Source organism: Syngnathoides biaculeatus, chromosome 15 (genome assembly GCF_019802595.1).
Source record: "Syngnathoides biaculeatus isolate LvHL_M chromosome 15, ASM1980259v1, whole genome shotgun sequence".
NCBI lineage: Eukaryota > Metazoa > Chordata > Actinopteri > Syngnathiformes > Syngnathidae > Syngnathoides > Syngnathoides biaculeatus.
This window is the reverse complement of record NC_084654.1, coordinates 2,275,734-2,292,088: the sequence shown is the minus strand read 5'-3', so window position 1 is coordinate 2,292,088 and position 16,355 is coordinate 2,275,734. Positions and strand designations below refer to the sequence as shown.

At 47.3% G+C, this 16,355-nt stretch overlaps 1 protein-coding gene across 14 annotated transcripts in view; it reads right to left on the bottom strand.

Moving 5' to 3' along the window:
- atp10d (ATPase phospholipid transporting 10D) overlaps positions 1 to 16,355 on the bottom strand; it is a 116,710-nt gene that overhangs the window by 98,881 nt on the left and 1,474 nt on the right. For 8 of the 14 annotated variants that reach the window (XR_009798484.1, XR_009798485.1, XR_009798486.1 and 5 more), the window contains exons 1-2: positions 16,173 to 16,344; positions 10,102 to 10,453 (exon numbers count right to left, since the gene is read on the bottom strand). Coding sequence is in view for 9 of the 14 variants with exons in the window: in XM_061844175.1 (XP_061700159.1) it covers positions 10,102 to 10,370 (269 nt within the window). In the remaining 5 variants the exon portion in view is untranslated. Of the gene's footprint in view, positions 1 to 10,101; positions 10,454 to 16,172; positions 16,352 to 16,355 lie in introns of those variants that run through there. The other 6 variants (XR_009798483.1, XM_061844173.1, XM_061844181.1 and 3 more) reach the window with 3 other exon arrangements.

Below are 16,355 nucleotides of genomic sequence, written 5' to 3'. Positions count from 1 at the left end.
TTTCAGACTTTGAGGAAGACCTAGATTTATATGACCGGCTGCTTGAAAGTGATTTGGATATCAACTGTGAATTTCCTCTCCGTGATCAGTCAAAGTCTGTTTGTGTCGCCGCCCTGCGCCTCCAGCTCCTGAGTGCCCTCGCCCAGTAGGTCCAAGTCTTTCTCCTCCAGTCCTTGTTTGGGAACCCGCTGGCCATCTACCCGGGTCCTCCACGTGATGGCCAGAGGAGACAACCAAGCAGGGTGCCCCCTTGTGCCTCCCGCTACGTGGCGACCAAGACAACGCCATCGTCCATTCAAGCATCATCGCCAACGACCAACCCAGAACCGGAGCTGATGGCGAAACTTCCAGCCCAGAGGGAGGAGGGGTTCATAAGTCCTGAGGTGCAGCGACTCAAGGATCACAAGATCTTCTATCATAAAATGCGGGCGGAAATAGAGTGCCAGAGTGTCGAACTTAAGGTCCTCACGGACAGTTCGGCAGGAATTAGATAACCAGCTGAGCTACGCCCATGTCGCGGTTGCAATAGACTCGCTGCTGACCCATGCTCACACCGCGGTAGCAACCAACCCGCTACCGAGCCACATCCACGTCGCGGTGGGAACCGACCCACTACCGAGCCAGGTCCATATCATGGTAGCTACAGACCCGCTGCCGCGCCACACCCACGTTGCAGCAGCGACGGGCTTCCTGACAAATCACGCTCACGCCACGGTAGCTACAGTCTCATTTCCGAACCTAGCTCACGTCGCTGGTGGCAAAAGACCCGGTGCCCGTCACACCCACATCGCGATGGCAACAGACTTCCAGGCGGGCATCGAAATAAAATAGCAGACTAGGCGAACGAAGACCAGCCTGACATAGCGCCTGCAGTGTTTGTTTTCCAAAAAGACAAAACTCAGACACGATCTGCAGAGGGCTTACGTACAAAAGATGAAGAGGATTCAGATAAAAACGAGACAAACTACTTTCCTCCAGTTAAAAGGGAGAGGACTCCATCATTCCCTTCGCTCCAAGAACAATATATTAATGCCAACAAGTTTCCGCCAGTCTCCCACCGGGAACTCTGACTTTGAGCCAGAGGAGAAGCCAGTTGGGTTCCGACTAAAGCCGCTGACTTTTGTTCATGGGCAAGCGCCCAGTTCAGGTGTGCCAAGTCAGGAACCGAAAGAGCAAAAACGCAGCGTTCTTTGACCTGCAGTGGACATGATTGTTGAAACTCAGGTCGGAATTACCAAGGTTTCGGACTTGGTCTTTGGTTTTTAAAGATAGAGAGTCCAGGTGTTTACTAACAGCAATTCTCTTTTCTTTATTGCCAAAAACAATTGTCTTAGTTATGTTGTGATTTAGTTGAAGCACATTTTGGCTCATCCAGTTATTTATCTGATTTAGACAGTAGCACAATATCTCAACTGAACTGTAGTCCTTTGGAGACGCTGCTAAATATAACTGAGTGTCATCTGCATAGCTAAGATAGTCAAGATTAAAGTTTTGAAGAATTTGACCCAAGGGTGGTGTATTATCTAGGACTAGATGTTAATATCCCTCTATTCATGCATATTTCCCCTCCGATGAGGCTTTGTGTGATGTTCAAATAAGTGATGGCACCCTACGGGTTATCAAGTGGGCTTCCTTCTGTCATCAAGTGTTTCGCTTAAAGGCCCACCAGTGAATCCCACCATCACAGGTTCACCTCCTAGGTGCCATCAATTCTCCTGAAGGCCCAATTGGGATCTTTCCTCTTTATCCACAGCCACTGGCTGGCCTTTTCCACCGCCTTGGAGACATCTCTGAATGCCTGCCGCTGGGCCTTCCCTTGGACTCCCGTCTCTCTGAGTAGCCTGGATGTTGAGGAGGCTATAAACCCTCTGCAGCCAACTTCCACCGAGCGTACCTGTGCTAACCAGCCTTGCTGTTGCACTACGGCCGCAAGTCTTTCATACCTCAGCCGCTTCTGCTCATACGCCTCGTCGACTGCCCCCTCCCAGGGCACTGTGAGTTCGATGATGTCGACGAGCTTGTGAGAGGCTGACCAAAGCACTAGATCTGGTTGTAGGATGATAGTTGTAATCTCAGATGGAAATCAGAGCTTCTTGTCCAGGTCTGCCAGCAGCTCCAGTCTCGTGCACTGTCCAGTTGTCAGTTGTCTGGTGCCTTGTTCGTGTGGCAGGTTTGACTCTCTCTCTCCCAAACAATCCCTTTCAAAATGCTGCAGAGATCCGTGTTGACCTTCTTCCACAAAGCCTTGTCGCAGGCCTTTGGCTACTTGATGAATGATCTATGCTCCTGGATCTTCCTCTCTGCGGTTGGTTGTAGAGGTGGGTTCGGTCCAGGTTGCTCTCCTGTGCCTTGTTACTCCTCCTCCTCCACTGGGAAAGGTGCGTTGATGTCCTGCAGACTGTGGTGTGTGTCCTACTGCTGAACCTCTGCCGACTGACTCGACCTGCTTCTCAAAAAGTAGCTGTCAATGCGACTTACCAACTGTCCTCGCATATACAGGCTGAAAAGGAGAGATCCAAGAACTGACCCTTGAGGGACCCCACAGGTTATTGCCATTCGCTGAGATTGGGCACCTCCAATGGTCACAAAGTAGCTCCTTTCCTCCAGGTAGAACCCAAACTTTTTAAGGACCATTCCATTTAGCCCTACACGTTTCCAACCTGTTCAGCAGTATATTATGATCTACCGTATCAAAAGCTGCGCTGAGATCCAACAAGACCAAAATTGACACCTTTCCTGAGTCAGTGTTCAACTTTATATCATTTAGCACTTTGATAAGAGCAAATTCTGTACTGTGATGAGTTCGGAAACCAAATTGAAATTTGTCAAAAAGTCCATTTAAATTCAAGAAATTGCTGAGTTGATTAAAACTATGAGTTATGTACGTGAGATTTGAGATGGATCTATAGCTTGCTAACTTGGAATCATCCAGTGCTCTGTTTTTAAAGAGGCTTAACAGCAGCTACTTTAAGAGCTTTGGGACACTCGCTAGACTGAAGTGAGTAATTGATTATTTGCTGCAAAACAGGTAGCACTGACTTCACAATAGTTATGAAAAAATCAGATGATATTGAGTCGAGACAGCTCGTTGATGGTTTCAACTGCTGAACAGTTTTTTTCTACAGTTTTTTGGTAAACTGTATCAAATCCTGACAAGTTAATAGCTTTCTCTCTGGGTGGCTTCAGATGTAAAATCATTCTTCAATCTTTTTGCTGATTTGTGCTGACATTTGACCTGATGGCTTGTATTTTTTCACTAAAATATCAGGCAAACTCCTTGTATTTGTCAGATGTTTCGAGTTCAGGTTCTATCAGATTCGGGGGGCGGGGTGGAGGTGTTTAAGCTTGTCAACCACAGCAAACAGAGCACGAGTATTGTTGAGGTTCTTACTGATGATTTCAGAAGACGGTCTCGCTCTGACTAACTCTTGGTTAAAATTACAAAGACACTGTCTGTAGAGGTCATAGTCAATTTGGAGTTTAGTTTTTCTCCACTTGTGTTCTGCTTCCCTACAGTCTGATTTAGATCTCTTGACCATCACTGTGGTCCTCCACGGTGTTCTAGGTAGCCTCAGGATGGTCTTAATTTTAACAGGAGTGACAGCATTCATGACATTTGTGATTTTCGAGGTGAAATTCTCCAAAAGTTCATCAATTTTCTCAGCATTCACTGTCCAGAAACTTTTTGGCAGAACTCTCATTTATGTACCTTTCCCTAACAAAGATAGTTGTCTGAACTTTTTAATAATCTGTAATTAAAAAAAATACACAAAAATGGTCAGAAATAGCCATATCCTTAATGTCAATCCAGAGAATTTCAACATACTTGACCACATCTCGATATCTAAGAGGTGATCTTGAGTGTGAGCTGTACTCTCAATATGTTGAGAGAGGTCAAATATCTCTGGTATTGCAGGAAGTTCTTTGGATGTTTTTTTTCATGTTATTGTCAAGATGAATGTTAAAAGTCACATGTTATGACAAAATAGTTTCACTAAGTACAAATAACTGACAGCAGTTCTGAAAAATCCTCCTTAAATTTTCCATTGTATCTTGGAGGTCTATAATGTATTAAAATGAAGAACCTTTGGGTCACTGTGAACTAAAAACACTGATATTCAAAAAAGCCAAAATCACCCAGTATAGTTTCATCCATCCATCCATTATCTACCACTTTTCCAGATTGGGTCGCAGGGGAAGTAGCTTCAGCAGGGATACCGAGACTTCCCTTTCCCCGGCCACTTCTTCCAGAGGGATCCCAAAGCGTTCCCAAGTCAGCCGAGAGACATGGTCTCTCCAGCATGTCCTGAGTGGTCCTCTGGGTCTCTTTCGGGTGGGACATGCCCGGAACACCTCACCAGAATCCGAATCAGATGCCCCAGCCAACCTGATCTGGCTCCTCTGAATGCGGAGGAGTAGCGGCTCAACACTGACTCTCTCCCGGATGACCGAGCTTCTCATCCCATCTCTAAGGGATAGGCTGGACACCCTGTGGAGGGAACTCATTTTGGGTGCTTGTATCCGGGATCTTTTGGCCATGCCTATCGGTGAGTGTAAGAACGTAGATCGACGGTTAAATTGAGAGCTTCACCTTTCGACTTAGCTCCCTCTCTACCGCAACGGACCGATCCAAAGTCCGCATCATTACAGATGCTGCACCAATCCGTCTGTCGATCACCCGGTGCATTCTTCCCTCACTTGTGAACAAGACCCCAAGATACTTGAACTCCTCTACTTGGGGAAGGATCTCATCCCACACCAGGAGAGGGCAGGCCACCCTTTTCCGACTGAGGACCAGAATCTCAGATATGGAGGTGCTGATTCTCATCCCAGCCGCTTAACATTATACTGCAAATCACTCCAGTGAGAGCTGGAGATCACTGCTTGATGAAGCCAACAGAACCATCATCTGCAAAGAGCAGAGATGCAATGCTGAGGCCACCAAACCAGACACCCTCTACGCCTCGGCTGCACCTAGAAATTCAGTCTATAAAAGTTATGAACAAAATCAGTGACAAAGGGCAGCCCAGAGTCCAACTCTAATCAGAAATGAGTCCAACTTACTGCCGCCAATACAGACCAAACTATGACAGCGGTCATATAGGAACTGAACAGCTCGTATCAGGGGATTCGGTACCACATACTACCGAAGAACCCCCCCCAAAGGATTCCCCGAGGGACACGGTCAAATGGCTCCTCCAAGTCCACAAAACACATGTAGACTGGTTGGGCGAACTCCCATGCACCCTTGAGGATCCTGCCGAGGGTGTAAAGCTGGTCCACTGTTCCACGGCCAGGACGAAAACCACATTGCTCCTCCTGAATTCAAGACTTGACTTCCCGACGGACCCTCCTATCAAGTACCCCTGAGTAGACCTTACCAGGGAGGTTGAGGAATGTGATCCCTCCATAGTTGGAACACACCTTCCGGTCACCTTTCTTGAAAAGGGGGACCACCACCCCAGTTTGCCAATTCAGAGACACTGTCCCCGATGTCCGTGCGATGTCGTGTTAACCAGGACAGGAACTCTGGGCGAATCTCATTCACCTCCGGGGCCCCGCCACAAAGGAGCTTTTTAACCACCTCAGGGACGTCAACCCCAGAGATAGAAGAGCCCGCCCATCTTCCTCGTGGGAAGGCGTGTTGGTGGAATTAAAGAGGTCTTCTAAGTATTCTCCCCACTGACTCACAACAGCCCGTGTTAAGGTCAGCAGTGCTCCATACCCACTATACACAGTGTTGATGGTGCACTGCTTCCCCCTCCTGAGACGCCGGACAGAAGGCAGAAATTGTCAATGAAACTCATGGATAGTACAGTGCACACCTTGTTTAACCATCTATTCGACTGACAGAACCTCGAGAAATGTTCATCTTCAGATCGTAGAAGTCAGAGTGGTCCGCTTATAAAAACCTCAGCATCCAAACCTTCCACTTTTGTTAGGATATCAATGAATTCTCGCTTCAGTACCTCTGATTGCTGCTTGAGAACATCCAGGGCCCCTGTGTGTATCAGGAAAGATTTCACAGTTGGGTGCTGAACACTGATTTCCAGGATTTTTGAGAGATTTCAGACGCCGTGTCATTAGTAAAACAGAGTACTTTGGTTTTCTTCTTACTGCAAAAGCATTTTACATCCTTGATGGCTCCATCACCAACTATTAATGTTTGGGGTCACAATTTTTTCTTGGATGATTTAATTTCATACCTGTCAGTGGTGGTGGACAATGAGCATTCTTGGCCTAGGTCTTGTAAGAGTGCCTCATATCTATTTGACGTCAATATTTTGCACTTTTTCTTGCTCTTCGCTGTAATGACCGTCCATGGCCTCTCACTTGGTGTTGAGGCGGCCCGCAACACTGGGGGGTCCATTATCCTTTCCATAGTTCACGTCAGTCCTCGTTGTTGAGCTAGGTGACTATCTGTTAGCATACCACTGCTAACCATTTTGAGAGATCTGCAGTTTGGTTTCATTCCCCGACTGTCCATTGACATTCACATAGACATCAACACTGAACACACTTAAACGCACTCTTGTAATATACCGGTAAATGGCTAACTATAATGCTATATTAAGAGCAACACCAAAAGATGAACATTTTGAAGATTATCAATTCAAAATGACCGTTTTAAGGCCAATAGCAGCATTTCTCAAGACCACACGCAGGATCGTGTTTACCAAGAGCAATGAAAGAATAGCTTATGCTCAGTCTGATAATTCCATCAGACAGTGGATAAACAAACATTGGGTGGACAAACCAACTAGCAGCCTTGAACAATACATTAACCAAACATTACATGCTGAAAAACCTGACACCTTTCTAACGGATCAAGAGGAAATTGATGGGATCATATGTAGGTTAAACATAAGACGTCGTCCAGCATTCCTTCTAAGGATTCCAAAAAGACTGGTTACGCTGAAATAACAGTTCAGCATAGCCAGTCTTTTTGCAGCGATCACGGCTTGATGAAGCCAAAAGAAAAGACTGGCTACACTTAACTGTTGTTGAGGGAATGCTGGAGGACTTAATTTATCTTACATATGATGCCATAAATTTCCTCTTCCTCCTTAAAGTTCTTGCCCCCACCTGAAGGCAGGGGGAAGCTCTCTTCTCCTTCACCAGGGTGAGCCCCAATGTACAGCCGCCAAGTTGGTGGGCAATAAGTACCCATACCATATCTGCTCGATGTCTCTCACCATGGTCAACTCCAGAGTGCAGACTCACTGCAGACGCTGTACCAATCCGCCTGTCTCCCGCTCCATTCTTCCCTTACTCGTGAACAAGACTCCGAGATACTTGAATTCCTCAACCTGGGGGAAGATCTCACCCCTGACCTGGAGAGGGCATGCCACCCTTTTCTGACTGAGGACCATGGTCTCATGTTTGGAGGTGCTGATTCTCATCCCAGCTGCTTCACACTCGGCTGTGAACCTCTCCAGTGAGAGTTGGAGATCACGGGTTGATGAAGGCAAAAAAAAAACATCATCCACAAAGAGCAGAGTTAAGATGCTGAGGTCACTAAGCCGGACACACTCTATGCCTCGGCTGCGCATAGAGATTCTGTCCATAAAAGTGATGAAAAAAATCAGTGACAAAGGCCAGCCTTGGGGGAGTCCAATTCTCACCGTAAACGAGTCCAACTTATTGCCGGCAATGTGGACCAGACTCTGACACCGGTCGTACAGGCACCGAACAGCCCGTATCAGGGGGTTCGGTACCCCATACTCCTGAAAAAAAAACACAGGACTCCACGAAGGACGCGGTCGAACGCCTTCTCCAAGTCCACAAAACACATGTAGACTGGTTGGGCAAACTCTGATGCACTCTCGAGGATCCTTCCAAGTGTGTAGAGCTGGTCTACTGTTCCACGGCCAGGACGAAAACCACATTGCTCCTCCTGAATCTGAGATTCGGCTTCCTGGCGGACCCTCCTCTCAAGCACCCCAGAATACACCTTACCAGGGAGGCTGAGACGTATGATCCCTTTACAGTTGGAACACACGCTCCGGTCCCACTTCTTAAAAAGGGGGACCACTACCCCAGTCTGCCAATCCAGAGGCACTGTCCCCCTTAACAGCCAAAGCCTTTAGGAACTCCGGGCGAATCTCATCCAACCCCGGGATCCTGCCACCAAAGAGCTTTTTAATCACCTCAGTGACCTCAACCCCAGAGATAGAAGACCAAGCACCAGAGAACCCAGATTCAGTTTCCTCATGGGAAGGCATGTTAGTGGAATTTAGGAGGTCTTTGAAGTATTCTCCCCACCGACTCACAACACCTTGAGTTGAGGACAGCAGTGCTTCATCCCCACTATACACAGTATTGACGGTGCACTGGTTCTCCCTCCTGAGATGCCGGACAGTGGACCAGAATTTCCTCAAAGCCGTCTTGAAATAATTCTCCACAGCCTCAGAATCCTCCCACACCCAGTTTATTGCCTCAGTGACCACCAAAGCTGCATTCTGCTTGATCAGCCGGTACCTACCCGCTACCTCGGGAGTCCCACAGGCCAAAAATGCTCGATAGGACTCCATCGTCACCTTGACAGCATCCCTCACTGTTGGTGTCCACCAACGTGTTCAGGGGTTGCCGCTACGACAGGCTCTGACCACTTCACGGCCACAGCTCTAGTCGGCCGCGTCAGCAATGGAGGCATGGAACATCGTCCACTGTGAGTCAAGATACCCCACCTCCCATGGAACATGACCAAAGTTCTTTCGGAGGTGGGAGTTGAAATTCCTTCTGACAGGGGAATCTGCCAGTCATTCCCAGCGGTAGACCCTCACAATATGTTTGGGCCTGCCACGTCAGACTGACATCTTCCCCATCGGAGCAAACTCACCACCAGATGGTGATCAGTTGACACCTCTGCCCCTTTCTTCACCCGAGTGTCCAGGACATGTGGTCGCAAGTCTGATTACATGCCCACAAAGTCAATCATCGAACTGCGACCCAGGGTGTCCTGGTGCCAAGTCTACATTTGGACAACCTTCTGCCTGAACATGGAGTTCGTTATGGACAATCTGTGTTGAGCACAGAAGCACGTGTTGAGCACAGCAGTCCAATAACAGAACACTCTCGGGTTCTAATTGGGGGGTGCTTCCCAATCAGCCTTTCCGGGTCTCACTGTCATTGCCCACGTGGGCATTGAAGTCCCCCCAGCAGAATGATGGAGTCCCTAGAGGGAGTGCTCTCCAGCACTCCACTAAGACTCCAATAAGGGTTACTCCGAACTGCTGTTAGGTGCATAGGCACAAACAACAGTCAGGACCCATCCCCCAAACTGAAGGGGGAGGGAGGCTTCCCACTTATCCACCAGGGTAGATCCCAACGTACAGGCCCCGAGCCGGGGGGCAGTCAGTACCCCCACACCTGCCTGGCAACTCCCACTGTGGGCAACTCCAGAGTGGAACAGAGTCCAACCCCTCTCGAAAGGAGTGGTACCTGAGCCCAAGCGGTGTGTCGAGGTGAGTCCGGCTTTTTCTAGTCGTAACATCTCGTCCTCACACACCAACTCGGGCTCCTTCCTTGCCAAAGAGGTGACATTCCATGTCCCTCAAGGTAGTTTCTGTAGCGCAGGAACGGATCACCAAGGTTCCTTTTCGGCATCGCCCAGCTCACATCGGACCCAACCCTTATGGCCCATCTCACAGGTGGTGAGGACTCATGTTACCCTTCCGGCTGTGCCCGGCCAAGCCCCATCGGTGCAGGCCTGGCCACCAGGCGCTCGCCTTAGAGCCCTACCTCCAGAGAAAGATAACAAAACAAGGACACAGTGTCGCTCCACACACCCATCCATCCATCCGCACCAAAGTCAGGCATGTCCACCACTACACCATCAGTGACTCACAATGTAGCTCCTTCTTACCTTTTCCATCAACACCCTTATAACAACCAATGGATCTGTGATACTCTCTCTAGCTACGAAACCATATGTTGCTCATACAGCTGTCCTGAGTCTAGCTTCCACTACTCTTGAAAGTTATGGAATTATTATCTCCTTCAACACAGGTAACATTGAAAATCATTTCAATGTGACTGCAGAGCACACGTGATGAAGACAAGTAAACAAACACTACACAAATCTATGAAAAATCTGACCTGTGAAACTGCTGGAACAGATTAATGGGGATGAAGGTCAACAGAGTGTATTTGGTCGTGTGGATGATGTTCCCCTTGTAACCTCTGACAATGTCTCTCTGTTCTTGCTGGTCGTGCCCCTGCCCAACAATTATTGTTCTTCTCTTCATGTTACATTTCTGTGAGGAGAAATCAGAATTCTCTGATCTTTTGGTGGGCACGTCACCTCTCCCCCTTTGTCGCAATAACAGTTGTCGACATTGATTTGCCATCCAGTGGTGTCCTTCCATTTATCCAGCACAGGAGTTCGTCCTTGTATTAGCTACTTTGTGTTCCTCTGTCGTCCATGAAAGACTTCCATTAGTTCCTCATCCTGAAAAAAAAAGTAAAAGTCACCTTTCTGCATTTCATTTCCTCAGTATGAGACAAGCGATTAAAATTGATTTGATAATGGATTTAGTTACAGTTATTTATTCACGGTCAGGGCGGTACAGTGGTGCACCTGTAAAGCCATGGCCTCCCTGTTCTGAAGATCAGGGTTCAAATCCCGGCCCTGTTTGAAGTTTGCATGTTCTTCCCGTGCCTGCGTGGGTTTTCTCTGGGCACTCAGGTTTACCCCCACATCTCAAAAACATGCATTAATTGGAGATTCTAAATTGCCCCAAGGTGTGATTGTGAGTGCGACTGTTGTCTGTCTTTATGTGCCCTGCGATTAGGTGGAAACCAGTTCAGGGTGTACCTTGCCTCTTGCCTGGTGACATCTGGGATCGGTTCCAGCACTCCCGCGACCCTCATTAGGATAAATGGCTCGGAAAATGGATGGCTGGATGGATATTCACAGTCACTGGTACACACGCCTGAATTTGGTGAAGGCAGCGTGGGATCGATTCCCACTAAGTGATGGTGTTGATATCTGCCCACCGACTGACTGGTGACGAGTTCAGTGTGTAGGTCGCCCTTTCACCTGAAGCTTGCTGGGATATGCTACGCCTCTCCCATAACCCTTGTGAGGATCGCAGCTTGGATAATGGATGGATGGGTTTATTCACATCTAAGTTTTGTTGCTTCAGTGATGTGGTATTTACTTGCTTGCCATTGTGAGAAACTGAAATTGGTTGGATAATATGAAATATTCAAGTGTTGTTTAAATCATTTATCAAAATAAAATCAGATGTCAGGATGGATAGAAATAGTTTTGGCTGTGCAGTATCCATCCACAAGAGTCGCGGGAGTGCTGAAGCCTATCCCAGCTATCTTCAGGCAAGAGGCAGGATATACCCTGAACTGGTTGCTAGCCAATCACATGGCACACATAAACAAACATCAACTTGCTGTTAGCGTCACACTTACGGGCAATTTAGAGTATTCGTAGTAATAGTAACACACCATCCCATATCGTCTGCATATTTAAGTGAATGAGTACTCTTTTCTTTAAAGGAAGTTACTGACTGTGAGGTAGTGGTGGGGGAGAGCGTAGCTCGACAGCATAGGATGGTGGTGTGTAGGATGACTCTGGTAGTGGGTAGGAAGACTAAGAAGACAAAGGTAGAGCAGAGAATCAGGTGGTGGAAGTTGTGAAGGGAAGAATGTGGTGTGGCCTTTCGGAAAGTGGTGAGATAGGCTCTAGACAGACAGGAAGCGCTCCCAGAAGACTGGAATACTACTGCCAAGGTTTTAAGGGAGGCAGGCAGGAGAGTACTTGGGGTGTCTTCTGGTAGGAAAGGGGAGAAGGAAACTTGGTGGTGGAACGCCAAAATACAGGAAGTCATTCAAGGAAAGAGATTTGCGAAGAAGAAGTGGGACACGGAGAGGACTGAGGAGAGGCGAAAGGAATACATTGAGATGCGTCATAGGGAAAAGGAAGAGGTGGCGAAGGCTAAACAAGAGGAATATGGCGACATGTACACCAGGTTGGATACAAAAGAGGGAGAAAAGGATCTCTACAGGTTGGCCAGACGGAGGGATAGAGATGGGAAGGATGTGCAGCAAGTAAAGGTGATTAAGGATAGCGATAGAAATATGTTGACTGATGCCAGTAGTGTACTAAGTAGATGGAAAGAGTGCTTTGAGAAGTTAATGAAGAAAATGGGGGAGAAGGACAAGTCGAAGAGGCGAGCGTGAATGACCAGGAAGTGGCAACGATTAGTAAGGGGGAAGTGAGAAAGGCACTGAACAGGATGAAAAATGGAAACACAGTTGGTCTTGATGACATACCAGTGGAGGTATGGAAGCAATTTTGAGAGGTGGCTGTGGAGTTTTTGACAAACTTATTCAATAGAACACTTGCGGGATCGAAGATGCCAGAACAATGGAGGAAAAGTGTGCTCGTACCCATTTTTAAGAACAAAGGCGATATTCAGAACTGTGGAAACTACAGAGGAATAAAGATGATGAGCCACACAATTAAGTTCTGGGAAAGAGTAGTGGAGGCTGGACTCAGGACAGAAGTATCTGCAAGCAATTGTATGGTTTCATGCCTAGAAAGAGTACCACAGATCCAATGTTTGCCTTGACAATGCTCAAGGAAAAGTACAGAGAAGATCAGAAGGAGCTACATTGTGTTTTTGTAGACCTAGAGAAAGCTTATGAGAGAAAACCAAGAGAGGAATTGTGGTACTGCATGCATTAGCCGAAGTAAAACAGTGTATGTGCATGAATGAGAGGGGCGGAGGGGGAAGAGTGAAGCCCCCATACATAGGTGCACCAGTCTACTCCTAATCTTCCTAGGAGTGGCCAAAGACAACTTCATCAACGCACACGCATCGTTATCAAAGAATGTGCCTTATTCACTTGCTTGCTCACCCCTCCTTTTGACCTAGTGTGTTTTTGGAACTAAAGAAAAAGTATGCAAGAGGCTGATTCAGAACATGTTTGAAGACTAACTGGCCTGTCTCTCATGTCCTCCTGATCGGAAAGATGATTCCTTGTCCCTGTTTTATGGGCATTAATCCAGCAAATTAAGTGACAAACAGGACGTGACACTGACTGAGAATGTCATGGACTAATGACTTGCCTGTACCTGTCATTGTGTCAAGCTAATAACCTTGTTCTTCTGCTTGTAAAATAAAAGTGGAAATGTTGCTCACTGCCATGTGAGCACTACACTGGTATCAGAAGGGGGATTGCAGGATGGCAACCACACTTGAGGAGATAAGAATAATTCATTGCATTCTTACAGAAGGAAGAAGACAATGGTGCACATCACGCAGAATGAAAGCAGCTAGCCATTCTCGACAGGGTGAACGAGCTCCTCCCTTCAGAATGACGTGCAGTCAAACAAACAGAAGGTGTCGGCTTCGAGATGCGACAAGCAACCCCCCCATCCCAAGAGCACAGGCAGAGGGGTTGCCTTGAAGAGGCAACAGGCAACCCCCCCCCCCCCGCCAAGTGCACAGCATGTCAGCGGAAGTGACAGTGGTCGAAGTTGCTCTCTCATTGGAGCGCAAGGCACTCCAGATCATCACAGACCTTCAGTCACAGGAGTGACTTAACTGGCAAGCACTCCAGGGGGCCCTGCGACAAAGTTTTGGACACTGGAACAATGTTGATGATGCTCGAGACAAGTTCTTTCTATCGACAGTGAAGGACAAATGAGACTTTGAGCACCTATACAGCAGACCTGCAGTATCATGCACGACAAGATTACAGTATGTTCACCCCTGAGATGCAAGGGGAACTGGCCCTGCAAGTTTTCATGGAGGGCATTTGACCGCAGCAGCTTAAGCAACATCTTCACCTGCACACCCCAAAGACATTCCCAATTGCTCTCAGAGAGGCTCAACGCGTCAAGCGCATCCTGTGTCAGAACGTGGGAAAAAGTGGGCCAAGGCAGTGGGACCACTGCGCGACCACAAGTTCTCATTGGCTCAATGCCAGGACACCTCCATCATATGACTGAACTCACTCTGAAAATGGAATGCATTTTTTTGACGTCCCAGGAGCTGCACTGCAGCTGGGCTCTACACAGTTGGTGAAGAGGGATTGCAACCCACCCTGCCGTCGCTGGAAGGGTGTCCTGTCTCAAAGACCCCAAATTCAAGATCCACAGTCACCATCGCCTGAGACCAGACAAGCCATTGAGGAGCTGCACCAAGGGAGCTGTGAAGGTTTGGACACAGACCAAAGTCGCCAGTTGTGAGAACTGCGAGACTGCTACTCTGTCATCATTGCCGTGAAGGACAAAGATTGTACCCACACCAGTCAGGTCCAGCATAAAATTGACACTCCACCCCAGGAAGTGCCTCCAGTTCCGGAGAGAGGTGGCATTTTTGGGGCATCCAGCAAAGACAGCAGCCATGAAAAATGGGCCAAAGACAGACAACACCAGCAAGCTGTGCAACTTCTGGGGCCTGATGGCCTACTACCGTCAATTCATCCGGGACTTTGCCACAATTGTCAGACACCTGCACAGACTGTCGAAAAAAGGTACAACTCTTCCAGTGGAACAAAGATCTTGAAGTGGGTGCATAAGTTTGGGTCGAGAGGCTGGAGAGACTGAGGGATTAAACTCATGAGCCACTGGGTGATGTGGTGAGTCAGGTGCAGCTGTTAAAGAGGAACCAGGTGGTGGTCCTCCACAAAGACTGGCTCACCATGTATCAACCAATGGCATCACCTTAGAGGAGGGGTTTCAAACTCAATTTACCTTAGGGCTGCTGGAGGCGGAGTCTGGCTGAGGCTGGGCAGAAGCCTCAGTGCACATGGACGTACAGTGAAGAAAACAAGTATTTGAAGACCCTGCAATATTGCAAGTTAGATATGGAGGGGTCTGAAATTTTCATTGTAGGTGCATGTCCACTGTGAGAGAGATAATCTAAAAAGAAAAATCCAGAAATCACAATGTATGATTTTTTCACGATTGTGTGATACAGCTGCAAGTAAGTATTTGAACACCTGAGAAAACCAATGTTAACATTTGGTACAGTAGCCTTTGTTTGCAATTAAAGAGGTCAAACGTTTCCTGTAGTTGTTCACCAGGCTTGCACACACTGCAGGAGGAATTTTGGCCCACTCCTCCACACAGACCTACTCTTGATCAGACAGGTTTCTGGGCTGTCGCTGAGAAACACTGAGTTTCAGCTCCCTCCAAAGATTTTCTATTGTGTTTAGGTCTGGATACTGACTAGGCCACGCCAGAACCTTGATATGCTTCTTACAGAGCCACTCCTTGGTTTTCCTGGCTGTGTGCTTCGGGTCATTGTCGTGTTGAAAGACGCAGCTACGACACATCTTCAATACTCAGACTGAGGGAAAGAGGCGGTCATATCCTCTCTTTAATACAGTGCAGTCATCCTGTCCCATGTGCAGAAAACACCCCCAAACCATGATGCTCCCACCCCCATGCTTCACAGTAGGCATAGTGTTCTTGGGATGGAACTCATCATTTGTCTTCTTCCAAACACAGTTAGTGGAATTACGACCAAAAAAGTTCCATTTTGGTCTCATCTGACCAGAAAACGTTCTCCCATGACTCCTCTGTATCATCCAAATGGTCATTGGCAAACTTAAGACGGGCCTTGACATGTACTGGTTTAAGCAGGGGAACCTTCCGTCACATGCATGATTTCAAACCATGGACGTCTTAGTGTTTTACCGACAGTCACCTTGGAAACCATTGTCCCAGCTCTTTTCAGGTCATTGACCAAATCCTGTTGTGTAGTACTGGGCTAATTCCTACACATACGCGTGTATAAAGGTGCTGCAGTATGAAAATTGTCTTGCCAGAGTTACAAGTCACAACATGTTTGTTGCTCAAATTAATGAGGAACAACCCTCATCATATTTGACGGTTGAGCAATAGAATGTAGCAAAATGTTCTGGTTCTCTTTCAATATGTGGAGAATTAAACTGTGGAAAATTGTACAAAACAGTGATTACTGTCTTGCCTTGCCGGGTACTCATGTCCCGAAACATCAAAGAACCGTCCCTGGTAATTACATATGTTGGAATTTTACGAAGTATTGTCAAACAATAAAAAAACAAAATCTTTGACAGATTCCTAATCATCTGCTATTGACTGCATATGCGCATGTTTGTTAATTACAGGGCCAGAATCAAAATAGCGCATTGTAATAATTTTCAGAGAGACTTACCTCAATTTTGTATTCCAAATGAGAAAATTGGGATTGATTTAAAGTTATATCCGTTAATTAACTCATTTACATCAGTTAAAGGACTTTTGTTGCAGAATGCCAGTTTCTGCAGCACGACACGGTATTGTCTTGTCGGCAATGACGTAGGATAAAACGAGACCACGCACGGGCCCTTTTCACGTG